This window comes from Catharus ustulatus, chromosome 2, assembly GCF_009819885.2.
Source record: "Catharus ustulatus isolate bCatUst1 chromosome 2, bCatUst1.pri.v2, whole genome shotgun sequence".
Classification (NCBI taxonomy): domain Eukaryota; kingdom Metazoa; phylum Chordata; class Aves; order Passeriformes; family Turdidae; genus Catharus; species Catharus ustulatus.
This window is the reverse complement of record NC_046222.1, coordinates 97,430,163-97,455,681: the sequence shown is the minus strand read 5'-3', so window position 1 is coordinate 97,455,681 and position 25,519 is coordinate 97,430,163. Positions and strand designations below refer to the sequence as shown.

The 25,519-nt window shown below is 41.7% G+C and overlaps 1 protein-coding gene across 1 annotated transcript in view; it reads right to left on the bottom strand.

Annotated features, from left to right (window-relative positions):
- The window catches only part of SH3RF3 (SH3 domain containing ring finger 3), a 249,081-nt gene continuing 223,562 nt past the window's right edge, over window positions 1-25,519 (bottom strand). Inside the window, exons 9-10 of the mRNA XM_033051735.1 lie at window positions 12,071-12,408; window positions 1-3,270 (exon numbers count right to left, since the gene is read on the bottom strand). Coding sequence (XP_032907626.1) covers window positions 3,102-3,270; window positions 12,071-12,408 — 507 coding nt within the window. The 3' untranslated portion in view covers window positions 1-3,101. The remainder of the gene's footprint in view (window positions 3,271-12,070; window positions 12,409-25,519) is intronic.

Genomic DNA, 25,519 nt, shown 5'->3' with positions numbered 1-25,519 from the left:
TTGCCTTAATACTTATTTTATTTAAAGAATCAGAAACACAGTCATTGTAGTTCATTTGTACTCATATCTGCCAACATTTCCTAAATCACATTAACATTCATGTATAACAAAAACATTTTCTGAGCTGTGCAAAGTTCAAAGGAATTGTTCAATTACTTGAACCCATTTCTAGAAGAACAAACCTGGCATTTTACAAACTGAGGCCACCAGAAGGAATCTTTTCTTTTCCCCGCCCTGTTGCAGGAGATAGAGATGCCCTCTCCTCCCTCTTTTCCTGACATGACAGGTAAAAACCAGACCACAGTATGAGTCAAACCTCTCTCAGGACTTTCTGAATGGCACTGGGTCATGTTTTTGTATCACTGGGCTGTATTAAGCTCACCTTAATACTTGTGCTCCTGGCATGGAAGTGATTTGTCCAAGAAGATTACTCAGTAACCCAAACTGTGATAAGCAATAAAGAGGGCCCAGAAACAGCTGCTATCAAAATAGAAAACCTCTTCCCCTTCCCCCCATATTTTTCCTAGAAGAAGGTATGACTGGAAGGGTTGTCAACCATTCAAAAAAACCATCATCCTCCTTGCAAAAAAAAAAAAAAAAAAACCGCACTGATTTTAAAGCACTGATTTAATGATATGATATCTGCATGTTTTCCTTGATCCTCTCACACACCAACTTTTGTCCTCTTAGAGTTAAGCATAAAACGGTGGAAATCTGGAACCATTTTAGATCTGGCTAAACAGAATAGGCAGCATGCAAACTGCCATCCTGTTTCATTTTTCTGACTGTAGTAAATAGCCACGGAACAGAATTTAAAGAACATTTTAACCACTGTAAATTGTCAGAAAGAATCTCATCTCTGACAGATCTAACCCAGAATTTTATTGGAATCAGTAACATGCATTTTGGCATTGCTGGCTGCCTAACTGTGCAGTTTACTGTTTGAGGTGCAGTGACACCAGTTCTGACCTGGACCAAGTAAGTGGAACAGATATGGCTCTAATCTCAAGCAAGTCTTTCCAGAAGACATTTCTTCAGTCTCTTATTGGTTATAAAAAGGCAATTTCCTCTTAACAGTAACTAAATTCTTAGTGACTGACTCATTACAATCTGGAATATCAACAAATGCGGCAACATCAAGTATAAAAAGAAACACCCTGAAAGTGATGCCTCCTGGTTTGAAGGTGCTATACTTGGCGATGAACTGTGTTTCTGGAATTGGTTTGTTAACATGTGACAGCAAGAAGAACTTATTTTACAGAGAACAAAGTCACAGAGCTGAACTTAAACAGGAATGCTCACTTACATGGGTTTTGATATGTACTAGTTATACACGGCTTGAATGAAAACAAAACTTACACCTTCGCATATGAAATACTGGTAATGCAGTGATGATGCTCACCCACCGGGCCTCTTTGTTTTAATAAGATCATCTCCAGGTTACAGTGTCTCCAACATGCTTCTAAACACCCAGCACATGTGGGCTTTGGCAAACAGCCAGCTGCTGTCAGAGGCAAGGTATGGACACAGCTATGAAAGGCCTTTCAATACGATTCACTCCTCAAGAGCCAATGTCTTTTTAAATACTCTCAACAATTGCATTATGACTTTTTTTCTCATTTTTTTTCACACAAATTACTGGCTAAACTCACCTTGCATTTATTGCACCTTTAAGTCCCTGGTAGATGGAAGCTTATATTGCCTGATACAGTTTGTATTGTAGCTTGACGACGTTAAGAAATCCAACAGTCTCCAGAACTGTACATTTCTACAGTAAGAAATCACATTTCCATAACACTAATTACTGCTGTCGCAGATCAGCTCTCGTCTCTGTCATGCAATGACAGAGGAAAACTCCACGGTCCCTGTGTGTGCTAGAACCTGCAGTGTTCTTCTTATTGCCATGAAAAAGTCAATTAAAATTACTCCTCTGGGAATGACTTCCAATTCTGGAGTCATTATCACTCTCCAGATAGAATGCTGTGCTTCAGCATGGGTCTTCAGCCACTCTAAATATGTAGGAGAGAGCAAGCATGTGTGTGCTCCACAGGCAGCCCCCCCAGGTATATTTATTGGTGACCATGCAGCTTTTTCTCTTTTCCTCTATGATGCAAGAACAAGCAGTCTGATCTCAATCTTCAGGTATGTTTCTAATTTCAGATGTTGAATGCAAATCTTGTTGCAGCCTCTCTGTTTAACCAAATCTTTAACAATTAAAAAAAATAGCACCAGATGTATGAAAAAGAGGAAATGTCTGATCTAGTAGGAATATATATAAAGTAGAGCAATTCTTACAGTAAAAAGGTACGTCGTACAAAAAAGCAATGGAAAGTGATACCGAAGGACAAAAATCCATGCTGCATATAGTACGGGCAGAAGACAGGCAAAAGGGATTCTGCTCAAATAACCACAGTTTAATGGTGGAGCTGTGCTTCCTCCAGGACCTCCCTGGCAGCAGTGCCAGGACATGGGGTGGTGTGGCACTCTGAGTACTTAACACCAATACGCACCAACAAACCTGCGCAGCATGTCTTTGAGGTATATAGAAAGCATGACATTAACATTTTGGACTCCTCATTCTTACTTGCACAATGATGCACTGATCTTTAGCTGGGGTTTTCTCCACCCTCCCCTCTTCTTCCCTTGGTAAAAACAAAATCCCAGTTTAAGAGCTTCCTAGCACACCTCCTTGAACTCTCAAATCCATCTTGCATAGGCCAGTAATAAGAACACTGCAGCTCTGACAAATAAGTTACAGCAATATAACAGCTTTCCTCTTAATTTTTTTAAAGATATCCTCTCTATAATTTACACAAAAAGGTTAACAGCCAGAGTTTAGTTACTACAATCCAGATGGGCGTCCTTTCAGTCTGTGATTCCAGGTGGAAGGCACTACTTCAACATACCACTGTATGCACCGCACACGGTCTCGGGAGCACAGCGGGGCACTGTGTCTCCAGAGCTGCAGACTGAAGGGCCTGGGGGAAGTCTTTGGAAATAAAAATGGCAGTGGTTATCAGTCCAGTTTCTCTTTGCTGTCTCTTCTTGTGCTATGCAGTTTCCCCTGAAAGCTCCTCAGTTGAGAGAGTGGCGATTCGTCCTCAGAAGCTCTCGACAAAGCTCCCGGGGAAGAGGCCCGTCCTGCCGTTCCTCTGCAACGTCCCTTTGTACCAGCCGTCCTCCCGTTTCTTGTGCACAAACACAATGTCACCTTCCTTCAGTTCGATCTCCGCCTCGCTCTGCGGTGGGTACGGGACCACAACGCGGTACCTTTGGGAAAGAAATTTGCAAACACTCGGTTAAGCTGCTCTAAACGGGAGCAGCTGGGCATCAGTACCAGAGATCTTGGGTAAAATACTTTTGGAAATATCCATAAGTTACATTCTCACACACTAGCTGTATGTGATGCAGCTACATTTTCTACTAAAACTGAGTAAGATGGGAATTTCTGGCCAGCTTGGCTGGACAATTGACCAGGATGTACTTTGGAGCCAGTCCATGAAAGCAGGAATGTTTTGTCAAATGGATGGACCATTCATGGTGTCCCTGCTCCCAGCTGTGTGCTGTGCCTTTGCCAGGAGTTGGCTGCTTTATCCTAGTGCTGCATTTCTGCTGTAACATCTTATTCAGCTCTGCATTTGCTCCAGCCAAAAATCATAGCATCACAGAATGATAGAATGGTTTGGGCTGGAAGGGACTTTAAAGGTCATCTCATTCAACCCCTCTGCCAGAGGCAGTGACTCAACTCGAGCAGGTTGTTCAGAGCCCATGTGTCAACTGCATAAATCAGCTGGGTGTCATCTGCAAACTTCCTGAGGGTGCCCTCAATCCCACCATCTGTGTTATTGATGAAGATACTGAACAGCACTGTTTCCAGTGTGGACCCCTGAGGGACACCACTCATCACCGGTGTCCATTGGGACATTGAGCCATTGACCACTATCCTCTGGATGTGACTGTCCAACCGATTCCTGATCCACCAAACAGTCCACCCATGAAATCCATCCTCCTCCAATTCGAAGAGAGATGTTGTGAGGGGCCATGTCAAAGACCTTACAGAAGTCCAGACATATTATACGCTTCTTCCCTTGTCCACTGATGATGAAAAATGGGGTTTACAATATTCCCACTGTCTGTGACACCAGAAGAAGTTAGCTAAAGCTGTTCACATTTTTCTTCTTATAATGTTTCTTGAGAATGTACTTTGGGTCCCTCAGACCTGGAAGGGAAGCTAAAATGGAGAGGTATCAAGTGACTTTCAAAGCACTCTCCAAACCAACAGGGAGCCCCAGTCCTGAAACCATTCACAGGGCTCTCTGGGAACTTAGTTTTCAAGTGTCACTTCATTTCAATGAGGTAATGATGTGTCTGAGCCTGATACAGCTATTCTGCACTCAGAGCTTATCAGCAGGCGTCCTTCTGAGAGCACAGACTGGGCCATTTTCTATCAACGCACTTGTGTGCAGAGCAGGGAATATATTTCTACTGCACGGTTGTTTTTTTCCTTCAGCACTTCTACAGTCATCTGGCATTTGGTTAACAGTCAATAACTGTCTTGCTAATTGCAAAGTAATGAATATAGTAAGATAGTTAAAAGTTGCCAATTGATTACCTAGAGCCCATTTCCTCAGAATTAATATATTCACATCTGCTGCCTGGCTACCAACACTGAATCCTGTTTGTTACAAGGTGAGTACTTATTTAAGATAATAATCCTGTCCCTGGGGACTTTAACATGCCCTGGAGGCTGTGGACCATGCCCTGAGGCCATCCTCAGTGAGATACTACCAAAGCAAGGGGCTCTCCAGTGGCAGTCACTCATTTTCTCTGCAGGCTTTGCTCAGGTGCCTAGGGACTTCAGTTCTGAAACTAGGCACTCCAGCTTGGCATGACACTGGAAATATCAGCTATGTTTGGACATCTCCACAGCCAAACAACCTTTTACTTGGAAAAGCATTCAACTCCATTTGGAGCAGAGGTTCTGTTCTAATACCTGACAATGGCTTTTTAATCTTGACAGAGCAATGCAGTCGTGGGAAATATATGTGTTCAAGTGCCATCAAAAATTTGCCAATCCTCTCTGTACCTTAGTTAATAAATCTAGTTGTCACTTCCTTCCTCTGTGGAAAAGCAAATAACAGAGGTTGAAACGTGTGCAGGAAAATGGTCTATCAAGTTATCATCTGTGGAACTGCTACACTTATAATATGAAGCTTTGCCAATTACACTCATCATGCAAATGAATGCACACATTATTTCAAACACTCTACTGCAGTGTTGATTAATTAAATTATCAGAGTGGAACAATTTCAGCTAAGATGATGCCAAGTTTCAGATCTCACTATTCTTATGCACAATCACAGCACACTGGAGCTCTGCATCAGGAACTCAAGAGGCCTTGAGGAAGAAAAAAGAAGGTTGGACCTCAACGTTAGTTGAGTGCCATGGAGTATTCACAGACTGTTCTGGCAAGTCAGAAAACAGAAACTCAGAAATAGGTGGTGTCTTGGGCAGGGTCACTCTGAAGACCCAACTGGGACTGCCAGCACCTCATGTTATACCAAAAGCACAGACTCGTCCTTTTAAAGCAAAACTCCATCCTCAGAGTGATGAGCTGCTAGTCCCTAAATGGTTCACATGAGGAAGCAGGTGACCACACTCAACAGGAATGCGGCCACTGTCATAAAAGGGGTTCTACACAGCATCTTCTTAGCAATTTAGAGAAATAAATCTCAGTCACTGCATTATGAAATGAGGCATTTCTTCCCATTTGGAAAACTCTAAATGCTATGGTTTAAGTTTAATTAACTACAGTACCTCACAAGACAGTACCAAAGAGGTTTCTGATAGAATAACAAAGTACTAGCTACGAAAGACCTTGCAAATCAGACAAGAACTCCTCTGTGAGAGATGGAAAGAGATGCCATGCCTTTTCCCACGAGAGGTTTGAAGCGGAGCCTGGGAGAGGCAGCCCGGTGGGGGCTGCAGGGGCAGCATCCCTGCGCTGCGCTGGCACAGGGAGCTGTGCCGCCCCTCCGCACCTCCAGGTGGCACCTCAGCCTCGCTTATCCTCTGGAATGGACTTGTAAGGACAGCTATTAGCCGTATTTTTTTGGCAGAAAAGGTCTCTTCTCCCAGACATCCTCCCTCACTCCCAAAAAGGCAGTCCGGGATGCTTCTATTTATATCTCCCCTTTTGTCCCCTTTCCGAGAAGATGCTATAAAACTGTAACCTCTCCTATACTGAACTGTTGTGTGGCATTTTAGATGTATCACAGTCTTCTCAATTTTGTCTGTGTCACATTCCACCTCTAAATTACCAATTTTTGAAAATGCTAATTAGCTGGGCAACAATTATAATGACAAGTGTGGCAACCACCTCTGACCACTATTAGCAGTATTTGGTATTTTTTCTTGTAAATTGTGTAAATCTATCTTATATAGTTACAATTCTGCTGATCAATGTTGATTGTTGTGGCCCAAATTCTCTTCAGCAATTTGCTGTATCAAGGTTAGGGTCCAACACACAGCACCATGACCTCATCATTTTTAAGAATAACATGAGGGATTTTGCAGCACCAGCAGGACCCATATGAACACTTCCACAAACTGCTCTCAGATCCTATATTTGGGAGCAAAGACCTGTCCTGTGGTCCCACTGGTCTGTCGGGGATGGTGTTCCTTCAGAAAATCACCCACTCTCAACCAGGTTAAAAACATTCAAACCACCCCAAAATGGCACATGTTTAGGCTTGTATGAGCACTGAAAGTAAAATCTCTGTTGATTCATGCTCCAAGCTGTCCTAGTTCTGTGGGACTGCAGAGGCTGCATTTCTCTTCCTTTCTTAGCACTGGGCCCCTCTTGCATTTTTCTCTTAGGGGACAGACTTGATGTTGGACATTCCCATTGCTGGCTGCTGTGGCATCCTTGGATTAGGCACTTCATCCCTAGAGGCTACGGTCCAGGATGGGCAGTGGCCTGGGAAGGGTTCTTGATGCACAAGAGATAATACATGAGGAGAGGCTGCAAGTAGGATCAGCAAGGTCAGGGGATGGGGAGCTGGAGAATGGGGTAAAGTAAGGGACAAGGTAGGGGAAGAGGGAGGCTGATGAAAGAAAAACTGGGAAAAGAGGAAGAGAAAACTGGATGTGATGAAAACTGTGATGAAAACTGGAAGCCGTGATGGAAGGTGTGGGTATGGCTGCTGAGGGGGGAAGCTCTGCTGAGCTGAGTCTGGGAGAGCAAAAAGCCTTGGTGGGAGGGAGCCTGGGGCAGGGACATGGCATCCCAAGAAGGAGGAGACTGCATCAGTAGAGGCTGGCACTGGGGCTGAGGGTGGGATGGGCACCCTGGCAGCAATTATCTCACTGAGCTGGGAATAAGTCTATCCTGTCAGCAAAGACCTTGCAATCCCCCGGTCCCATCTTCATAGCACTTGTTTTCACAGCCAAAAGAAACACCTGTCCCACCCAGCCCTCCCTTTGCTACTCCTACTGAAATCTGGAAGGTGCAAATAAGACTCCTAACCTCAGATGTCACATGATGGAAGTTCTGGTTTTGTTTCTTTTAAAGAAGCAAAATTATTTAAAATATCATGTGTGTCGATACATAAAGACATCTACAACCTTAAAAGCACATGACTGTTTCACACCCATGCATCTGAGATGAAGAAAAAGGCAAATGAAATTGTCCATGACTTTACTTGTGCTGCCTTGCAATATAATCTTTTATTATATGATTGCATGCTACTTTTCCTGTAGGACGCCTGCTTCATTTAGTGCACAGGATGCTGCTCTGGTTGTGAGTCAAGGCTCTGACACGGGAGCCATCTCAACTTTTGCAGAGGTTGGAATACCTCTAGCAAGTGACCATGATGAAATGCACTGAGTAGTGCAGATGTGGGTAAAGTAGCTTCTCTGCCTCCTTCAGCTGTAAAGCCTCGTGCCACACTTTCCACAGAGAGAGACTCATCTCATGCCCACTGGCTGTGTAGGAGTTGTGTCTGGTCTAAATGAGTCATACAGGCCCTCTGTCAGTGTGCAGGCAGGCACTGAGCGGTATTGATCAGAACTGATCAGAAATTAATGGCTGAACTCAGCCATGGACACTAAAAAAAACCTCCAAAATATTCACTGAGTGTATCCAGGACACTGATGGAACTACAGCAACTTAAGAAAATGAGAAATGAAGCAAATTAGGTCTGTAGAGCTGATCTCCAATCTGATCCCATTTAGAGTGCTTGAATTTGGATGCTTAATGCAAGTTCCTGTTTCTCAAAGTATCATGCACTAAGGACAAGTTGCATGAGTCTCTTATGCATTAGAGATACACAGTTTTGGAGGAAATGGATAATCAGTGCCAATGGACCATCTAGCCCAGTTAACCATTGCTCTTGTTTACCAGGAGAGCTCTGTTTTTTCCTTTCACTGGCAAATTGTGGGAGCTGCAAGGCACCTCTTCATACTACAAGCCGAAACCTGCTTCTCCATAGTATGGTGACTGAATCAGCAGCCTTAGAAGTCTCAGTTGGGTCTTTTATCTTCCTGCTGGAAATATTTCAGGACTCACTTTCTGAGATGGTTCTCAGTCCTAAGGCAGGTATCTCTACTCAGAGAAGCACTTAACCATGTGAATACATGTCACTGTCCAGTCAGAAATTACTCCTTGGGTAATTTATCTAGTATCACTTTCCAGGAATGCAAAGAACCCTTCTTCTACTTTCCTTTTTGGCAAAGAAGACATACAAGCACAGCAAAATTGAAGTCAATGGATGTTAAGCACATGCTTGAATGCTTCCTTGAATTGGGAGCTCAATTTCTAATGTGGCAGTGATTTGTAGAAAGATACATGGAAACATGGAGGGATCTATTTTAAAGGTCAAACTTACTGCTCCCATCTTATTCTGCAGCACTGTTGTGGTTATAACTTGGTTGGAGGCTGCACAAAAACCATAGAAACGCAGTATAGATATGCCAGTCGTGACAATAAGTCTGGCCACAGCTGCTTTATCACAATATAACACAGCAGAGTTAGTGCCAGCTACTATAAAAGAGTCAACAACGCGTGACATGTTTTACTCAGGTTCGCCTCTGGGAACAGTGCCAGGCAGCGAGGGGAACATGACTCACACACACACGCACACTCAACTCTCCTGTTTTGCTTAATGTACAGTCACATTTTCTTGAAGGGGGTGGCAAGGGAAGCACTTTGTTTTGGTGCTGCCAGGCACACAGAACACCCCTCCTGCGAGCCGACGGTGCTGGTGGGATGTGGGCAAGGCTCTGGCCCAGTGCCTGCCTCACCACACTGCGTCTCTGCACTGGTCCTGTTTCTCACACCAGCAGAAACTGGATGGAGCAGTACAGGAAAAGAGTGTGTGGGGCACACACAGCCTGATGGGGTATTCACTTGGCAGTCAATCAATGCCACATGAAGTGACAAGGACACCACCTGGGAAATTTCTCTGCTCTGCTGCTTGGATTGCTGGATGCTTTATGGCAGAGAGCATCTGAAGGAATGTGGTTTTATAAACTGGTAGCAGAAACTACACCCAGAAGGCAGAGATGGGCTCTTAATACCCCAGCAAACCAGACAAATATGAAGGCTAAATGACAATAGAGCTAGGAGCAATTTCCTTCCTAATCCAATCATCCATAGCCAGGCTTTGGAATATCAAGAAGAAGAAGAAAATTGTTTTCCTCACTACATATATAAAAGAAAAAAAATTTAAAAATAGACAGTATAAACATTAACAGTACCTCCAAGAGGGTGATGCTTGTTTCACCTTTCTGTCTACCTGGCTGCATCTCCCAGAAGGGTCTGAACTGTCAGGCAGCAGAATAAGCAATTAATTCCTTAAGCAGTGAGTGAGCTGCAAGCAATCAGAGCCCTTTAATGCACCTCTCGGTGCACTGGGCTTGATCAGTAACCTGGATGTGGCGAGTGCTGGAGCTGCAAGCCAACCTCTATAGGAAAAGTAGCGGTGCTCTGCTGCCTGCATGAACCTCATTTTGAATGCCGTAAATATTAAGGAATGTGCTACTTCTTCCAACCTTTCAGTGCTCTGTTTCTGTGTGCACAGATGGGCGTTGGGAGACAGAAAGCCAAGTACAGCTAAGTGTACTGAAATGCTTTGCAGCTTTTCAAAATTTCTTCCAGCATCTGAATCTGTTTATCTAACCTTTTTTTCCCTCCCCTCCCTTTTCTTTCTCAGAGAATTGCTCCTACTGTGCGGATGAAATGCACCAAAATGCAAACAAGCAAAATACCGAGCTGAGTGACGTTGAATGCAAGTTGCTCCATTGCCAGATGTGAAAAGAACAAGTGGTTTGAAAACCGTAATTTGTTTTAAAAAAAATATAATTTGGTACTTCTGAGAAATTTGATGATTTAATGAGCACAGATGGATGTAGGATGAATTTCTAGCAGACAAGTGTTTAAAGTATCTGCTTGGATTATTCCAGGACTAAGCATTATCCTTCCTAGTATATGAAGGTAATTAATATTTCCCATTATGGACATGAAAAAACCCATATGATCAGTTAAGGAATGCAGATACACCAATGATATGGAAGTTAATTCATAAATCAATTAAAGAATCTTGCCTGCTGTGTATAATTATGGTTACTTCAATTATAGCTTATTTTCCGATTTAAGACTCAGGAATCAAAATGTGTAAAATCAAAGTTCCTTATCACCATATACTGCAGCTGGAAGCATTTACTCAGTTTTAGCACTCTAAATCTATTTGCTCCTAATTCCAGCACAACTAAGAGAATGCAGGTAACCTTTGTCTCGCTGGTTCTATTCCACCACTTAAACTAGACATCAGTTAAATGTTTCCCTACCTGGACAACCCTGAGGTAGACTGAGAAATTTGTAGGGTATGGGACTAGCCCTGGCATATTAAATAACGTGTCTGAAGTTCTCTATAATAAATCTTTGAGAGCAGCATATTAACATCCAGCTCTGGAGATGTCAGGGGCTCTACTCCCCAGCTTCTCTTCCTGGTTAAAGTTAACTAAAGGTGCAGCAACCCACTGATTTAGTTACATTCATGCTAAATCTGTTTTATATTGATTTAACTTTTCTTATAGCATTAATCTGAACTGATGTAGACCAAATTAAGTGTGCCTAAATAGGGATTGGTTTTTCACTCCTTTTACTAAATTACTTTTTCATGGATTTTAAGGGCAAGAGACTACTGTGATAGTCTGTTCTCACTGCCTTCATTACAATGCTGAAGGACTTGCCTGTATTTATTTCTGCTTCAAGTCTAACAGCTGCACCTGAACAAAAGCATCTCTTTCAGAAAAAATGCCAAATCTAGTGTAAAAATATTCCCATGTCTGCCCTGACTGCAGTCTCTTACAGACTGTTACCATGCCATCCCTACACTCTTTACCAGGTGTACCAGAGCTCCTTGTGTCTCTCATTGCAAGTATATAGTTTTAAATCTTCCATTTTTCTTATGATGCCCCTCTGAGGCCACTTAACTTTGTGTCAGTGAAATACACAGTTATTCTGTGTTCACCTGACCAGGAGCTGAATTAGCTCTGTACCAACAGATCTGCCCTAGCCATCACCCACCTCCCACTTCAGTCCTCATTCTGCAACAGCAAAGGTTTTATGTTGATAGTTCAGGTTCTGGACCCTGCTCTTGCTGGGCTGCACTACATACATTAATAACCATTTTCTAGTGAATTATGTCTAGGGACATAAAATGTTAAGTCCTTAATTTAAAATACTGGAATCCCACTTAAAATGTGGCATTTGCCAACAGCATTTATACCATTTGGGCTGAGAAAGCACTGCTGTCCTCCACATTTAGACCAGGGCTGTGGAGTGTCATGGGGAAGTGCTCCTAAACACTTTAAACCTTCATGGTGTACCAAATGATTTTCAATGGGCACATGCATGTAAGCTGTGTCTTCCTAAAAGACAGCTGAGCCACGTACAGTCACACAGAACACCAAAACTGCAACAACCCCCGAGCAAGTTAAACTTTCACCCCTCCTCCAATTGCTCCCTGTGGATGCAGGCAGGGAACACAGGAGAAACATAACTTACCTTTCCCTGGGCAAAGGCTTGGGCTCTGGCCGAATAGCTGCCATGGAAGAGAGGGGTGGCCTGGCAGGTGAAGGGATGGAAAAATTCAAATCCAAGGAGCCTGTTTTCCTGTGCAGAGGCTCCAGCCCCATGGCTCCTTGCATTTCACTCTCAATAGGGCATGAGCCAGCTCTGCCGTGACTGGAGAGGGAGGACAGCTCGGGCCCCACTGCCCCTTGCAGAACTCCTTCAATGGCTGTCTGGGGGTCGTGTGTGGGGGACACAGATGGTGGGGAACGGGACTTCTTTTTTGTTGATGCTCCTGCTAGAAGTTTCAACAGCCCACTCTTCTTCTCTTTCTGCAAAGGAACCAAACAAAACATGGGCAGTGAGCAGGCATACCAACTCCCTTTGCTTTCATTTTGGAAAACCTCAATGTGTGAGGCAGGAAACCTCTCAAAACTTCCACAGAGGCGGATCCAGGTAGAAATTGAACTTTTTATAATAAAGATCCCATGAAAACCCCTCCCCATTGAAAAGGGTTTCAACTAATTCAGTAGAGTAAGGACCAAACATACTGCAAAGATTATTCCCATTTTCAAATCTATCCAGGCAGTGATCGCGTGGCTTCTGAAAGAAGGAGTGCAGCTACACTGGTACAGCAGAGATACAAACCTCCCATGCAGAGAAGACAGCAAGCAGAGTGCTGCCCTCTCTCTTCAAGAAGAATCCTGTCCCTCAATAGATATACATCCCACAAGTAAGAAAGCAGGACCTATGGCTAAAAATCTCTGCTGGGAAGCACAATGGGCTGAGGAGAGATTTCAGATCCCAGCCCACTGCATTCACCATTACTGCCTCTTTTATTACCTGATGCAGATTTACGGTAGGGAGAACGGAGGCACGAGAATCTGGTTTAACATCTCTTTCCAGAACATGCTTCCCTTTACATCCTGCATCACACAGCAATAACTATTTGTGTCTCCCTCCCAGAAGTGGGTCACTTCCCCTCATTTGTTAAGGTAAGGGTATCACCTTGATGTTTGAAGATAGACCACAGAATTCACAATTGGCAATTGCAGTGGCAGTGCATGAGAGGTTTCAAAATTCTGCAAGGGTTTCTGACACAGAGAAATAAAAAGATGGTAACAGCTCCCTTTCAATTAATGGGAAAAAAAGTTTAGCCTGCGCTCCTGAGGAAACACATCGAACCTTTTGGATTTTGTAACAGCATGAGAAATCCTGCTGCACATTTACCTCAAGCACACACAAATACCAAATACTATGTCCTTCATCTTGAAAGTTTTTTGGCTAGAGGTTTGTGTATAGAAACTGCCCATCCTAGGTACATGTTCCACAATGCTAGGTTAGAGTTGCAACCAGCAATGCTGTGCAGAAAATTTTTCCATTTTAAAAAAATTATATACAAAGTTTTGCAAAGGTCTATTAGATTTCTTCCTCTTTTGTCAGAAGTGCAAGCCATTACCTAAACTATCTTCAGAGGTTCAGGGCTGTGAAGTTTAGCTGTATCTCATAATTTGTTCAATAATAGGATCCCAGGGGATAAAATCAAACCCAGAAAAGGGAAGACTTATGGAACAGAAACTCTGTCTATATATTCAAGTAGAAACACTTATTGGAAGTACAAGCCAGTAATTTATTTATTCTCTGTAGACAAAATGTCCCATGCAAGGTTTAAAATTATGCTCTTTTATGTTCTGACTGCTGAAGTAATTTCTCAAGGCAGCTTTAAAGAGTAGAAAGGCTACAGTAAAATAAATATAAGGTTTTAGAAGATGCTTGGCTTTGCTACAGTAAATGTACTTGGAGTATCTGGTATTTCTACTTCCAAAGTTCCTGTTTGCACTCTTTAACTGTCATGGACTGGTAAGAAAACAGAAATACTTTGATATCAAGACATAGAAGAGATAAAATGAAACACAGTTGTTGTCACAGAGCCAAAGTCCACTGATTTTTGAAGAGTAGAGACTGAACTGTGCATCCAGATCCTGGTCTCCTGCATACCACTGGTTATGTTTTAAAAGAGTGTTTTGCACTTACAGGATGAAAGTATCCATCCTGCCAAGATGTTCAGGCAGATTCCATGGAAGCTAAGGGAGGCTGACTATACGGCACCACCAGGTAAGGAAAAATTAATTCCCCTGGAAACAATGGAAAAGCAGACCAAATGCCCCTGATAAATATCTTCTTTCCCTGCGGGGAAGGGACTGTATGGAAAAAAAATGTGTATTCTGAAATTCACCTGAAACACCAGAAAATGCTTCATTTCTTTTCTCACTGTCTAATTAAAAAATATCGTTGCAGTCACCATTATATAAAATTTTAAAGCTCCTAATGAAGTTGCAAAACTCTTCTTTCCCTGTGGCACACTGAAACAATAGCTCTAATGATCCCAGCATCCTGTGTCAATATGCATTTGAAGGTGCCCAAAGGTCAGTGACAGAATACAATAGCCATTGTGGGGCTCTGGGAAACGGCTATTGTGCAGCAGTGAGCACTTTGAGCCTCTTTAATTGGCAGTCTTGCAAATGCAAAATAACTATGTGAACTAAAGCCCTGTATAACGAACAATTAATATTCCTATGTGGTAGCTTCTAATTTAAATACCTTGGCAAATTTTCATTAGAAAAACCTTTTGCAAGTTAGACCAGTTTAAGGCACAGAAGCAAAAATATTTGGAATTAAGGAGGTGCATATACTCACACCCATCTACACATTAAAAAGCAGAGGAGTCTGACAGTCATACAATTTTGTTTACACGAACAGTTTCCACTCTACAGGGTTAGCCCTGGCATAAATTTCTACTCCTAAGCTACTATCCCTTAGAAAACAGAACTATAATGAACTTACTGATCTATCATTTGTTCTACTTCAATAAAAGGAAAAATAAAGAATTGCTTTTTAGCCCCTGCTGAGCATTTTACTAAACTTTTGAAACTAAAATCTGTAGCCTCAGAAGAGAGAAGATGACTTAATTGCTAAGCCTAGTCAAAACCTGAGCAGTACCATCCTTCACGTCCTGGCCTTAGGTGAGATATTTAGAGGTGACCTGCTACCAACCACTTGGTGTGTGTGAAGATTAGATATGTCCAGCTCCTTCTCCCTTTGAGTCTGGCTCTCAGCCTTCTGGTGTCACATGGCCACATCCTCTGCTGATGTTGCTCAGAGCATTTCAAGCAAAAGAGGGATTGTCAGGAACTGATAATTTACTGTGATGTGTCTCATGAGAAATAGATTGCGTTTGAACCTTCTGGGATCAGCAGTTCAACCTAAACCACTACATGCCTTCCTCTGTCTGTAAAATGGGACTAAGTGTAAACTCCTCTTTGTACTGTGGGAATTCATCAATGATTCTAGTGTTACAAAGCTCTACATTTCTTTGGGAGCAAGCAGCCCTTTTCCATAGCTTTAATATATATTAAAAAAAAAAAAAAAAAGGGAATGGGATGTTAGTATGCAGTCTCAGTAGTGATTTATTGCAAATGTCCAAGTATTATGAATTCATTTAATATTTAGTGTAATAGCAGCCATCCTTCACAAGAAATTAATATTTATATGTCTATTCAAGACAGTCCTTCAGCAGTTTCACTGTAAATCAATGAAGCATTAATGGGCATAAATGCTGTAGAGAAATCGACACCAATTGGTTACAGAGTGTGTTGCTTTTGAAAAAAGATAAGAAGTTTACAGGGGACATATCTGATGACTTTCAGAAATGTTTTTGAATTAAAAGAAAAGATAGTTTACTTTTTTTTTCATTCACAGATGGTTGTTTTATTGTTTTCTAGGAAATCTGTAATCTACTGAAACAGCTGTGTAATTATTGAGTTTTCTTTGTCTAGTAGCTACATTTCCAATTGACTGCAAACTGTGTTTGACATCCCTACCTCCTGAATCTGCCAAGGTCAGACCTTCACATCTTTGTTGATGGATGGATTCACAGTGTGGACAGCACTTCTCCCATCTCCTGGTTACTGCCCACATGTTTATATGAATTTAAATCATCACCTTTGTGTTGCCCAGGTTTTATTCTAGGACGTTCACAGTCAAACCTTCCAAACCATTAATTTCAAAAGGATTCAAAGGAAAGCAAAAGAACAAAATTAGCCCTTACAAATAAATTCCAGGCTGTTTCTAGTTAAGGAAAAAAAACTGGTCTGGGAACACAGACAGTATAGACAACTCAGAATTTTTTCTCTGGCACAGCTGACAGTGGAGGCTCTGTTCCTATGGTGTAGCATGAAGGAATCTCAGAGGAAATCAGTCTCTAGGAGCACAAGGATGGGATGGGCAGCACTTCTGTGACCCTGCAGCATACCCTTAGGGAAGCCAGCACTTGGACAGGTGTATGTTCCTCTCAATAGGCCACTGTGAGAATGTTTGGAAAAGTGAATACTGAAGAGCTCACAAAGGATTAGATCAAAATTAAAATCTGAGATATGTAAATGTTGAAATATTTTGCTTCACAGTAATTGGGGATGATTTTTCCCCTCATTAATAACTCACTTGAAGATAATAACTAGCTCTTCTTTCAGCCTCAGAGATGAGATGAGCTCGGAGAGCAGCTACTTCATTGATGACTGAGTGATAACAGAGTCCCCTGTCTGCAAAGCAATAATCATGCCATAATCTAAATACCAATTACATGCACTGGCTATATTAATACAGATATATATTTTTTTAAACCACCCAAATACACAGAACATTCTGGTTTCGTTTTCTTCCTCTGCAGCTCCTAATACTTAATTTTCCACCTATCCAGGTTCATTAAACAAATGAGGAAACCTTACTGCAGCTGATAGAAAAGCTGTGTTCAGTCATTGAAATGAGGTAATTTTTATGCAACACCAGTTTCATCAATAGATAAGAGAGCCAGAGGGACAAGAAGAGGTTTCATTTAAAAATGAAGAAATAAGAAACAAAACTGCTTAAATGCTGCCCTGAGCCCTAGGAGGGTTCAAATGCCCTCACAAATCAGGAACTCATCTATCAGTCAGTGCCCCCAAAACACCACTTTTATTGCTTGTTTAACTTGGTCAGTGCCTGTTTGAGTAAATGTAAGTTAGTGGCTGGAGAACAGTGTATTTTTATTCTAATTCAAACGTGGCTTCTGGTGATTGATGTTTGCATTGAAACAGTAGGTCATATTTTGGATTATGTCTCTGAGGAAAAAAGCTATCTGGATTTTTAAAATCTGTAAAATTATTTGACTTGAGATTTTGATAATCATTCAAAAAGCCCTGCCAAACCCCCCAAACCCATATAATCTTAAAGGGAAGCTTCAGGTCTGGAATATCTTTGGATATGTATATATCATGCGCAATTTGCCGCTGTCTCTCATGAGGCATTGACGACGTGCTGAACAAGACAACAGCAACTACTTACTACACAGTTTAATCTGATTTTAGGGAAAGACTATTTTAGTATCATATATTGCATGGGAATACTTGCCAAAGATTTAGTTTTTTTATGGAGGCAACTGCTCCTGGACACAAGTTCATTATTATAATCTCAGTATACCTGTTACATGCCAAGAAACAAAAAGGATTTTAGGATCATAGTATTTTTACCTTTTAAATTCCAGTGACAGTAACATGCATACAGATGTGCACAAAACATTATATTTATTTATTATTAATTTGAAGATAGATACTACTGAAAACAGGGGAAAATAAGCAAGATGTCTTGCTAGACCTGACTAGGAATTTTAAATGTTTTGAAAACAAAACTGAGAATAAGAAATTAATGTTCAGGTCCCAATAAAGCAAAGCACATAGGCACTTTATCGTGTGCTTTTGTAGAACTGAGGCAGATGCAAGGCTCTAGAGACTACAAAAAGAGATAAAGAGGGAATCTAAAAATATATTTCAATATTCAATTTAGATGGAATATTAGATCTTTCAAATACTGGAGCAAAGTGAAAGGCTAGCTCAAAGTAAAAAAAAACAAACAATCAACAACTAAAGAGGAAGCAGAGAGTGTCAGCTATTGTCAAGGTTCCTGGAGGCTGCCGAATTGAGAAGAGGTAGAAGGTAAAAGAGACTCTAACACTGTTCATGGTGAAGGAGGGACAGATGACCTGCTCCACTGATACTGTTTGAGTGCTACATTTTGGCAGGAAGAGCTGAAACACAGCACAGGGAGTTGAAAACTACTGCTGTGATGAAGTAACTCAAAATTGTGTCCAGATAAACTGAAATGCAAGAACACCACCAAAGAAGTGATGAAACCATGGTTCTCAAGAAACCTGTGTGACATCACTTACTTCCAAGCAGCTGCCCTCCCTAGAACTAAGGTGTTCAGGATGTGTTTCAGTCCTAATTTTAGTCCACCTTGGAAGTGTGGTACACAAAAGAAAGGAGTAGGCCTGATATCCTTGTATATTTGACATTCATCTTCTTTCTCTGCTCACCAATCCACTGGATTTCAATCATCCTACAACAAGGAAGGGAAGTTCAGCTCAAAGCACTGAGATCTCCTCTCTCTGCTCCAGCTTCCTGCCCACCACACTGCCTACACAGAGAGGCATAAAGCATATACTTTGGGAATGCTTGGAAAGCAGAAAACTGACAGGAAATACTGACCTACAAAATCCCTTCCTGTGGAGACAGTACTTGGGAAATGGATTGTTTTTTTCCCACAGTACAGGAATTAGGGAGAACCTAAATGAGATTATCAGGCAAATGGTTAAAACGAAAAAATAGGAAGCACTTTTTCACACAACACATAATTAAATGGAGACTTCATGCACACAGTATTGTAAAAGCCAAAAGTATGAAGAGGTTCAAAGGGGATTAGACAAATTAATGGAGAACAGACCTAGCAAGGGCTATTAAAACAGTGGTATGAATCCAAACTCTGCTTCAGTAAATCCCAACAGGTAAATGAAACAGTACTTAGAGCAGACACAGGGTAACTCCACCTCGCTATAAAGAGACCATAAAAACAGTAACATTCTCAGAATTATTGCTATGGTAAAAAATTCAGGTATTTTGGCAAAAGCTTAGGAAACAGGACAAAACCAGGAATGAGCCCTCCCCTGTGTCCTCTCAGCTTTGGGAAATCAGCTGTTCAGACTTCCTCAGCTGCAAAAGTCTGAGAGAGGGCAAAAGGCAGCCATCAGGATGCAGTGTCAGCCAAGGAAGAGACACAAAGGGTTGGGAACTGCAACCCCAGAGCACTTTCATAGCCCTGCAACTGCAATTTGTATTCCTCAGCTCCATCTCTGCTGTGCAAACCACAGATCAAGGGCTGCTGCATGCACACTGCACCAAGGAGCCACAAAAGTACCGGTGACAGGGCTGACAAGGCCTTGTTCCTTCTTGGATACCAGTTTGCTTCCTAACCTGACATTGCACTGCCTTTGTACACACCAAGGGCTTCCTTGCAGCCACCATGGGGATCTCCTACACTATGATGATTAACCGTGGCTTGAGGACCTAACCTAATGTGAAACCTAGAAATGCTACACCTTTGTTTTAAAACAAATCAAGGTGCCTAAATGATTCAGGCAACTGTGATAGACTAACTGTACTTTCTAGACAATTGAAGCAAAAGAGCTGGACAGACCACAAGAGTTCTTGCGACATGTTAGGTTCATTTATTCAAACTAGAGGATAATCTATCACAGCTTGACTGGCAGCACAGGATTCTGAAATGAGAAAAAGATGTATAAATAAATTAACTGCTAGATGAAATACTTAAAATTAATGTTTCTAAATAAGATGATTTAGACTGACTGGTTATCTTGCTGCTCCTAGTCTCTCATAAGGAAGTGAAAATGATTTATTGGTCCTGGGAAGCACTGGGAGCAACACTCACATTTTGTAGAAAGCCAGAGCAACCTCATTCACTGAACACCTGAATGAAATGGAATCAATGACAGAAGTCACAATGTGCTTCGACATACTTTAGTCTTACATGTAGTTGGCTCTGGCTCCACCCATTCATGAGGGATAGATTTTGTTTCAGAAGCAAAGAGTTAAAATTGCTTGGCCTTCCTTTGTAATCTTGTTAAACGACAGGCAAGTGACACTTGTACTTTTATGGAAAGCAGAAACATGAGGGTAAATGGTTTGGATTAGTGGAGGCCAGCTTGTGCTTTATCCCTGATGTATCTATTCCCGCTTGGTTGATCTTGTTCCAGCAGCTGTGCCACCTCAGGCTGTAATTTCATCACTTCTAACAAACTACATGGTATTGGCTGGCCTGCACTCAGAGGGAAGATTTCTTGTGGAAAAATCAGGTATCTTAGGAGGTATATTTTCCTCTCAAAATCAATTCCCCGTTGGAAGAAAAAAAAGGCCTGTCAGTGGACAGTGCAAAATTGCCAGAATTTGTGTGTATACTCATTACAGTGAGATAATTCCTTTCAAGGATTAAACAACTCCTAAAAGATGCATTTAGCTGGAAGAGGAGTCAGCTGAGCCTGACAAAGTACATCATACTTGCATGGACTGTGGCCTAGAGGGGATCAAAGCAGAGGCTCCTCTTGCATGTATTTCTGAAAATTATTTGGGCATTGCACTGTGGCTGGGGCAGCTTGGACTGAGTGAGGGACAGAAATGAGAGGAGTCCTGAGGGTCCTCAGATAGTCTAATGCTTTAGAAGCAGGTCCCTGACACCATCAAGGCCACAAGCATGAAAATTTTGCTCGCTCTGAAGGCTGACCTCCATTTTGGCAGCTATGACAACATCAAATGGGAGCATTCCCCAAGAGTTTCTGATTTATTTCACGCATTAAAAATGTCAGGCCTTGTCCCTACTCCCTCCTACCATCATGACAGCGTATTGCAAACACAGCAAGTGACACTACTGACATGCTCAAGCTGATGGCTTTTTTCCGGGTGTAAGAGAAGCTCAGCCTCTGAGCACACAGGGGCGTGCAGGGAGTCACAGGTGCTATTTTTCCATGGGTGTCACAGGCCCCACTGGGATGTCTCTTGCACAGGGACAGAACTGCACCCTGATGTGTGATCAATTACTGAAGTGGATAAGCTTTGCAGGCAAAGCGGCTGAGGTTTCTGTAACCTCCCCTGTCAGCTGTGCTACAGGCATTTTCACTCCTACTATATTTCCAAGCAGACCTCTGAATTACTCCTAGGACACACTAAGATAGCTGAAGTAGTTTTCTCTCATGAAGATCAATTGATCAAGTATGCTCTTCAAAAAAATTAAGAAAGAAACCCAGAATAATTTTGAAGTATTGCAAAGAAAGTGGCTGTCAGTGTCAGAGGAATGACCAGGCATGTAAATGACGATTTATTTGGTAAAGTCACCAAGGAACTGTCACTTTCCAAATGCCACAACACTTGGGTTGTAATTACTAGAGAGCTTTGCCATGGCAAAAAGCTTACTTTCTCAAGTCTTGGCAGCACATGTCACAAGAGCATCCTCTCTTCAGCAAAAAACTAGTATTTCATCTTTTTTCCTAGTTTCATATTTGTTAAAAAAATACACCGCCCCCCCCCATTTGCTTCAAATACCCTATACTAAAGACAGGTCTTAAGGAATATAAATTTTCTCTTTGTTAAATTAAAGTGAAGAGCAAGAAGGATCAGCAATGAGAAATACAGCTGAGAAAAGGGAATAACTAGGACATAAGCAGGGAAGTGGAGCCAATAGCACTGTGGCTTTTTTTTCATTTTTGTACTAACCCTGGTTTTACTTTGCTATCCTGTCCCTCCATTCTACCTTCCCTTCATTTTTCTGCTTAGCCCTCTTCTTCTTCCCTGCCACATGACCTGCAGATATGACCATGTAATGAAATGCAACCGAGTTACACTGATTTAACTAACTGCCACTTGCCATGTGTGCTGTCCAAGCCAATGTTCTCCATTGCCTCATTCTATCCCAATTGTGAGACAAAACACATTAGCTCAAATGTCAGGCTAAAAGTGATTTGGGTAACTCAAGATGTGTGAGGATATGCTTTATGCCAGAGCTGACTGTAGGGTAACATCAGTGATGCAGCCAGTGAGAAGCATCTCACATAGGCTACACACAGACTCACATCTGTAACCTCAAGTGCTCTCTGAACACAAATTTGTTGCATGTCTGGATTGTGCTATGCAATAAGGCAGTAACATCTGGTTGGTGTTTTCATTTGCAACTACTGCAGAAATAATTATTAATGACAGCACATACACAGCATATTCCTCTTCACTCTGCCAGCCAGTTGACTGATGCAGAAGAGGTCCGTGTGACCTGAAATAAATGGTGAATCCTGCCAACCAACGGAAAGAAATGGTCAATTTTAACACATAAGTTAAAAATGCTTCTGTGAAGACATTGGGAAAATATATCTCACATCTGAAAATGATGGAAACTATATAAAGATAAAATCGCTACTGCACTGGAGCAGAAATGACAGCTTTGTCATTCCATCTCTGAGCCTGCCTACCACAGATGAAGATGAAAAACCCTTTACACAAGTCAGATAACAGTGCAAAACTGCAGGGGTTGATCGACAGACTGGCAGGCTTTCTTATTTTCATTTTAGCAAAACAGAGTGGGCAAACATTAACTTAGAATTGTCCCATCCTCAATTTGATCCTGGTTGATTGGAATGTCTCTGCCTATAAAGATAACAGAATTAGTAGCCCATCAGTTAAACAATCACGACTTCTATTCAAGGTCCTGTATTATGATTACTTTGCTGTATCTGACAATCTTCCCAGAGCAGAGTAGGCAGTATGATGAATAACTTGCACAAGTTTGTTCTTTCAACTTCTTCCTGCCAGAACAGCAATGTGTGTTTGAGGAGCCCATTCTAAGTCTCCCTCTTTTTAACTCAGTAGTATTCATGCAAGAATTCCAGCTGCAGATAACCAGACACTACCAGTTGCTTTGCAATGTTTTCCAGTTAATGATTTTCTGTCAAACCATGAGGGCATTTCAAGTATGTACCATCAGGGCTTGTTTCAGTCCCAATGCTAGTCAATCTTTCCATTAATTACCTGCTTTGTGAGCTACTGAGTGTACTTCTAAAACCAGCGGTGGGTACTGAGCTGATTGAGTCCACAAGCAGTGTCCTGGTTTTACCTGGGACAGAGTTAATTTCCTTCACAGTAGCTTGCACGGTGCTATATTTTGGATTTGTGACCACACAATGGTAATGACACACCCTGTTTTAGTTAGCAAGCAGCCCTTGCACATTGTTAAGGCTTTTTCTGCCTCTCAACAGGGGGCTGGGGGTGCACAAGGAGTTGGGAAAGGACACAGTCACAGTAAGTGACCAAAGGGATATACCAGACCATATGGTGTCATGCTCAGCAACTGAAAGCCTGGGGAAGAGGTAGGAAGTGGGGCACATTCAGGGTGATGGTGTTTGTCATCCCAAGTCATCAATACTTCACAGCTGAAGATCTGCCTGTCAGTGGGAAATGGTGAATTAATTCCTTGTTTTGCTTTGCTTGTGTGTGCAGTTTTTGCTTTACCTATTAAAGTGCCTTCATCTCATTCCATTAGTTTTCTCACTTTTACTGATTCTTTCCCCCTTCCCACTGTGGCAGGGAGTGAGTGAGTGAGTGGCTATGTAAGTCTAAGCTGCCTGCCAGGGTTAATCCACAACAGTAGGATTAACAGGGTAAGAATTCATAACAATTTTCCTAAAATGGAGAAATTATCCCAAATCACCATAATGAAATCTGCAAAGACAAGCATGATATGCAACTGTTAGGAATGAGAAATAAAACGCACAGCTGCAATATAAGCCAGACAGCAGCTCTACAAAAGAGACATAGAAGTTACACTGGGTCACAAACTGGGAGTGAATCAAGATGCTGTTGTGAAAAAGACAAGCTTTATCTGTAAACAACTTATATGTAAGTAATGGGAAGTGCTTATTCCACCCTAATTTGCACTAACGAGATCTTGGCACAATTCCACTCTGAGACACTGCTCTTTAAGACTCCAACAAGATGGAGACTGCCCAGAGGACAGATGAAGGTGTAATCAGAGTCTAAAAAACATTACTGTGAAGAAAGATTAGGAACTGGGCTCAGTGAGGTTGAAAGAAGAGAATTCTCAAGGACTAAACACATTATTAGTTCTCTAACATGTGAAAGGCCGTCAGGAGACAGCTGATCAGCAGTTCCATCTGGAGCAAGACATAAAGAAGTAAGATTGAGTTATCACCATAAAACATTTGTGAGGAATAACAGGGAATTTTCTGACCTGAGGAATATGAAAGGATGGGAATAGAACGCTCAGGGAAGTTGTGGAATTGTCTTAATGGATCAATTTCAAGAAATCTTAGACATCTGTGGTGGGTAGTTACCATTCACCTGACTTTCTCACAGCTGATGAATGGAAATCCATTCTAGGCTTCAGGGCCACCATCCTTACTACCTCTCCCGTGCCAATGTCTCTGCTGGCCAGTTGTATCTCTCAGCCAGGTTCACTCTAAGTCTGTCGACCAGGAGTATCTGGCTTAGATATAAAACCTGTCCAGAAAAATTTTAAAAGTTGGAAATTTCGTTCCTTCTTTTATGTCCTGGTCAAAGCCTAGCTTATGCATTTCCCTTGCCACAGCAGGCACCATTGTGTTGATACCTGACTTCTTCCCTTTTTGGTCTCAAAACTAAAGATATGAAAAATAACATGATGTTGTGCAGGAGGGAATAGAGATCTCTGAGATCATAAAAAAAGCCATCTAGTTCCATTTAAAAATATGCTAATTCTGGACTGATCATGAATTTGGACAAAAAAATACAGCACAGGAAATCTACTTTATTGCAAAATAAGTTGGCCATGGACTCGCATTAAATTACTTCTTCTCTCCCTGAGGCATCTGGTGATGAAGCCCAATGCCAACCTGCTTCTAGTGTGCTGAATACAGTGATCTGGGACTGAAGGTTAGTATTACATCTTCTGTAGTCTTAGCTTACAGAAGCATGTCAGTGAATACGAACCAAACAACATATATGCAGAAGAAGGCAAAGCAACAGGTTGGGTTCTGCATTAATAATAAATGGCATTTTAGAAGGCTGACTGCTTGACACAGTATGTTAATTGATTACAGGCAGCCTGCGGATGTAGTGCCAGAAAAGTGACTTTTGCAAGGTGTACTTTTTGAATTCCTGAGACTGATCTTTTCTCCAGAGGGCAAAATAGTTACAAATTTTTTTCAGTCCTTCAGAGACAAACTCCATGTCTTCACTTGGTCTGAAGAGAATTACTAGATGCTTGAGACAAAAAAAAAAATAACAGCCCAGACTGACTCTAAAGTGGGTTTACCATTTGGCAAAAGAAAGGCTGAGGGCTTGTAAATTTTTATGCTGCTTCTGCAATATGAATGATAAACAAAAGTGTACAAAATAAGATAAATATCCCTTTGCTATAGCTTGGTTATGCCCTTGAGTTACATAACAAAAATAGAAACATGCCACAGATATTTGTTGACTGTTTTAACATGCTATTCCTACAGTATTGATGTTTTGTCAGAAA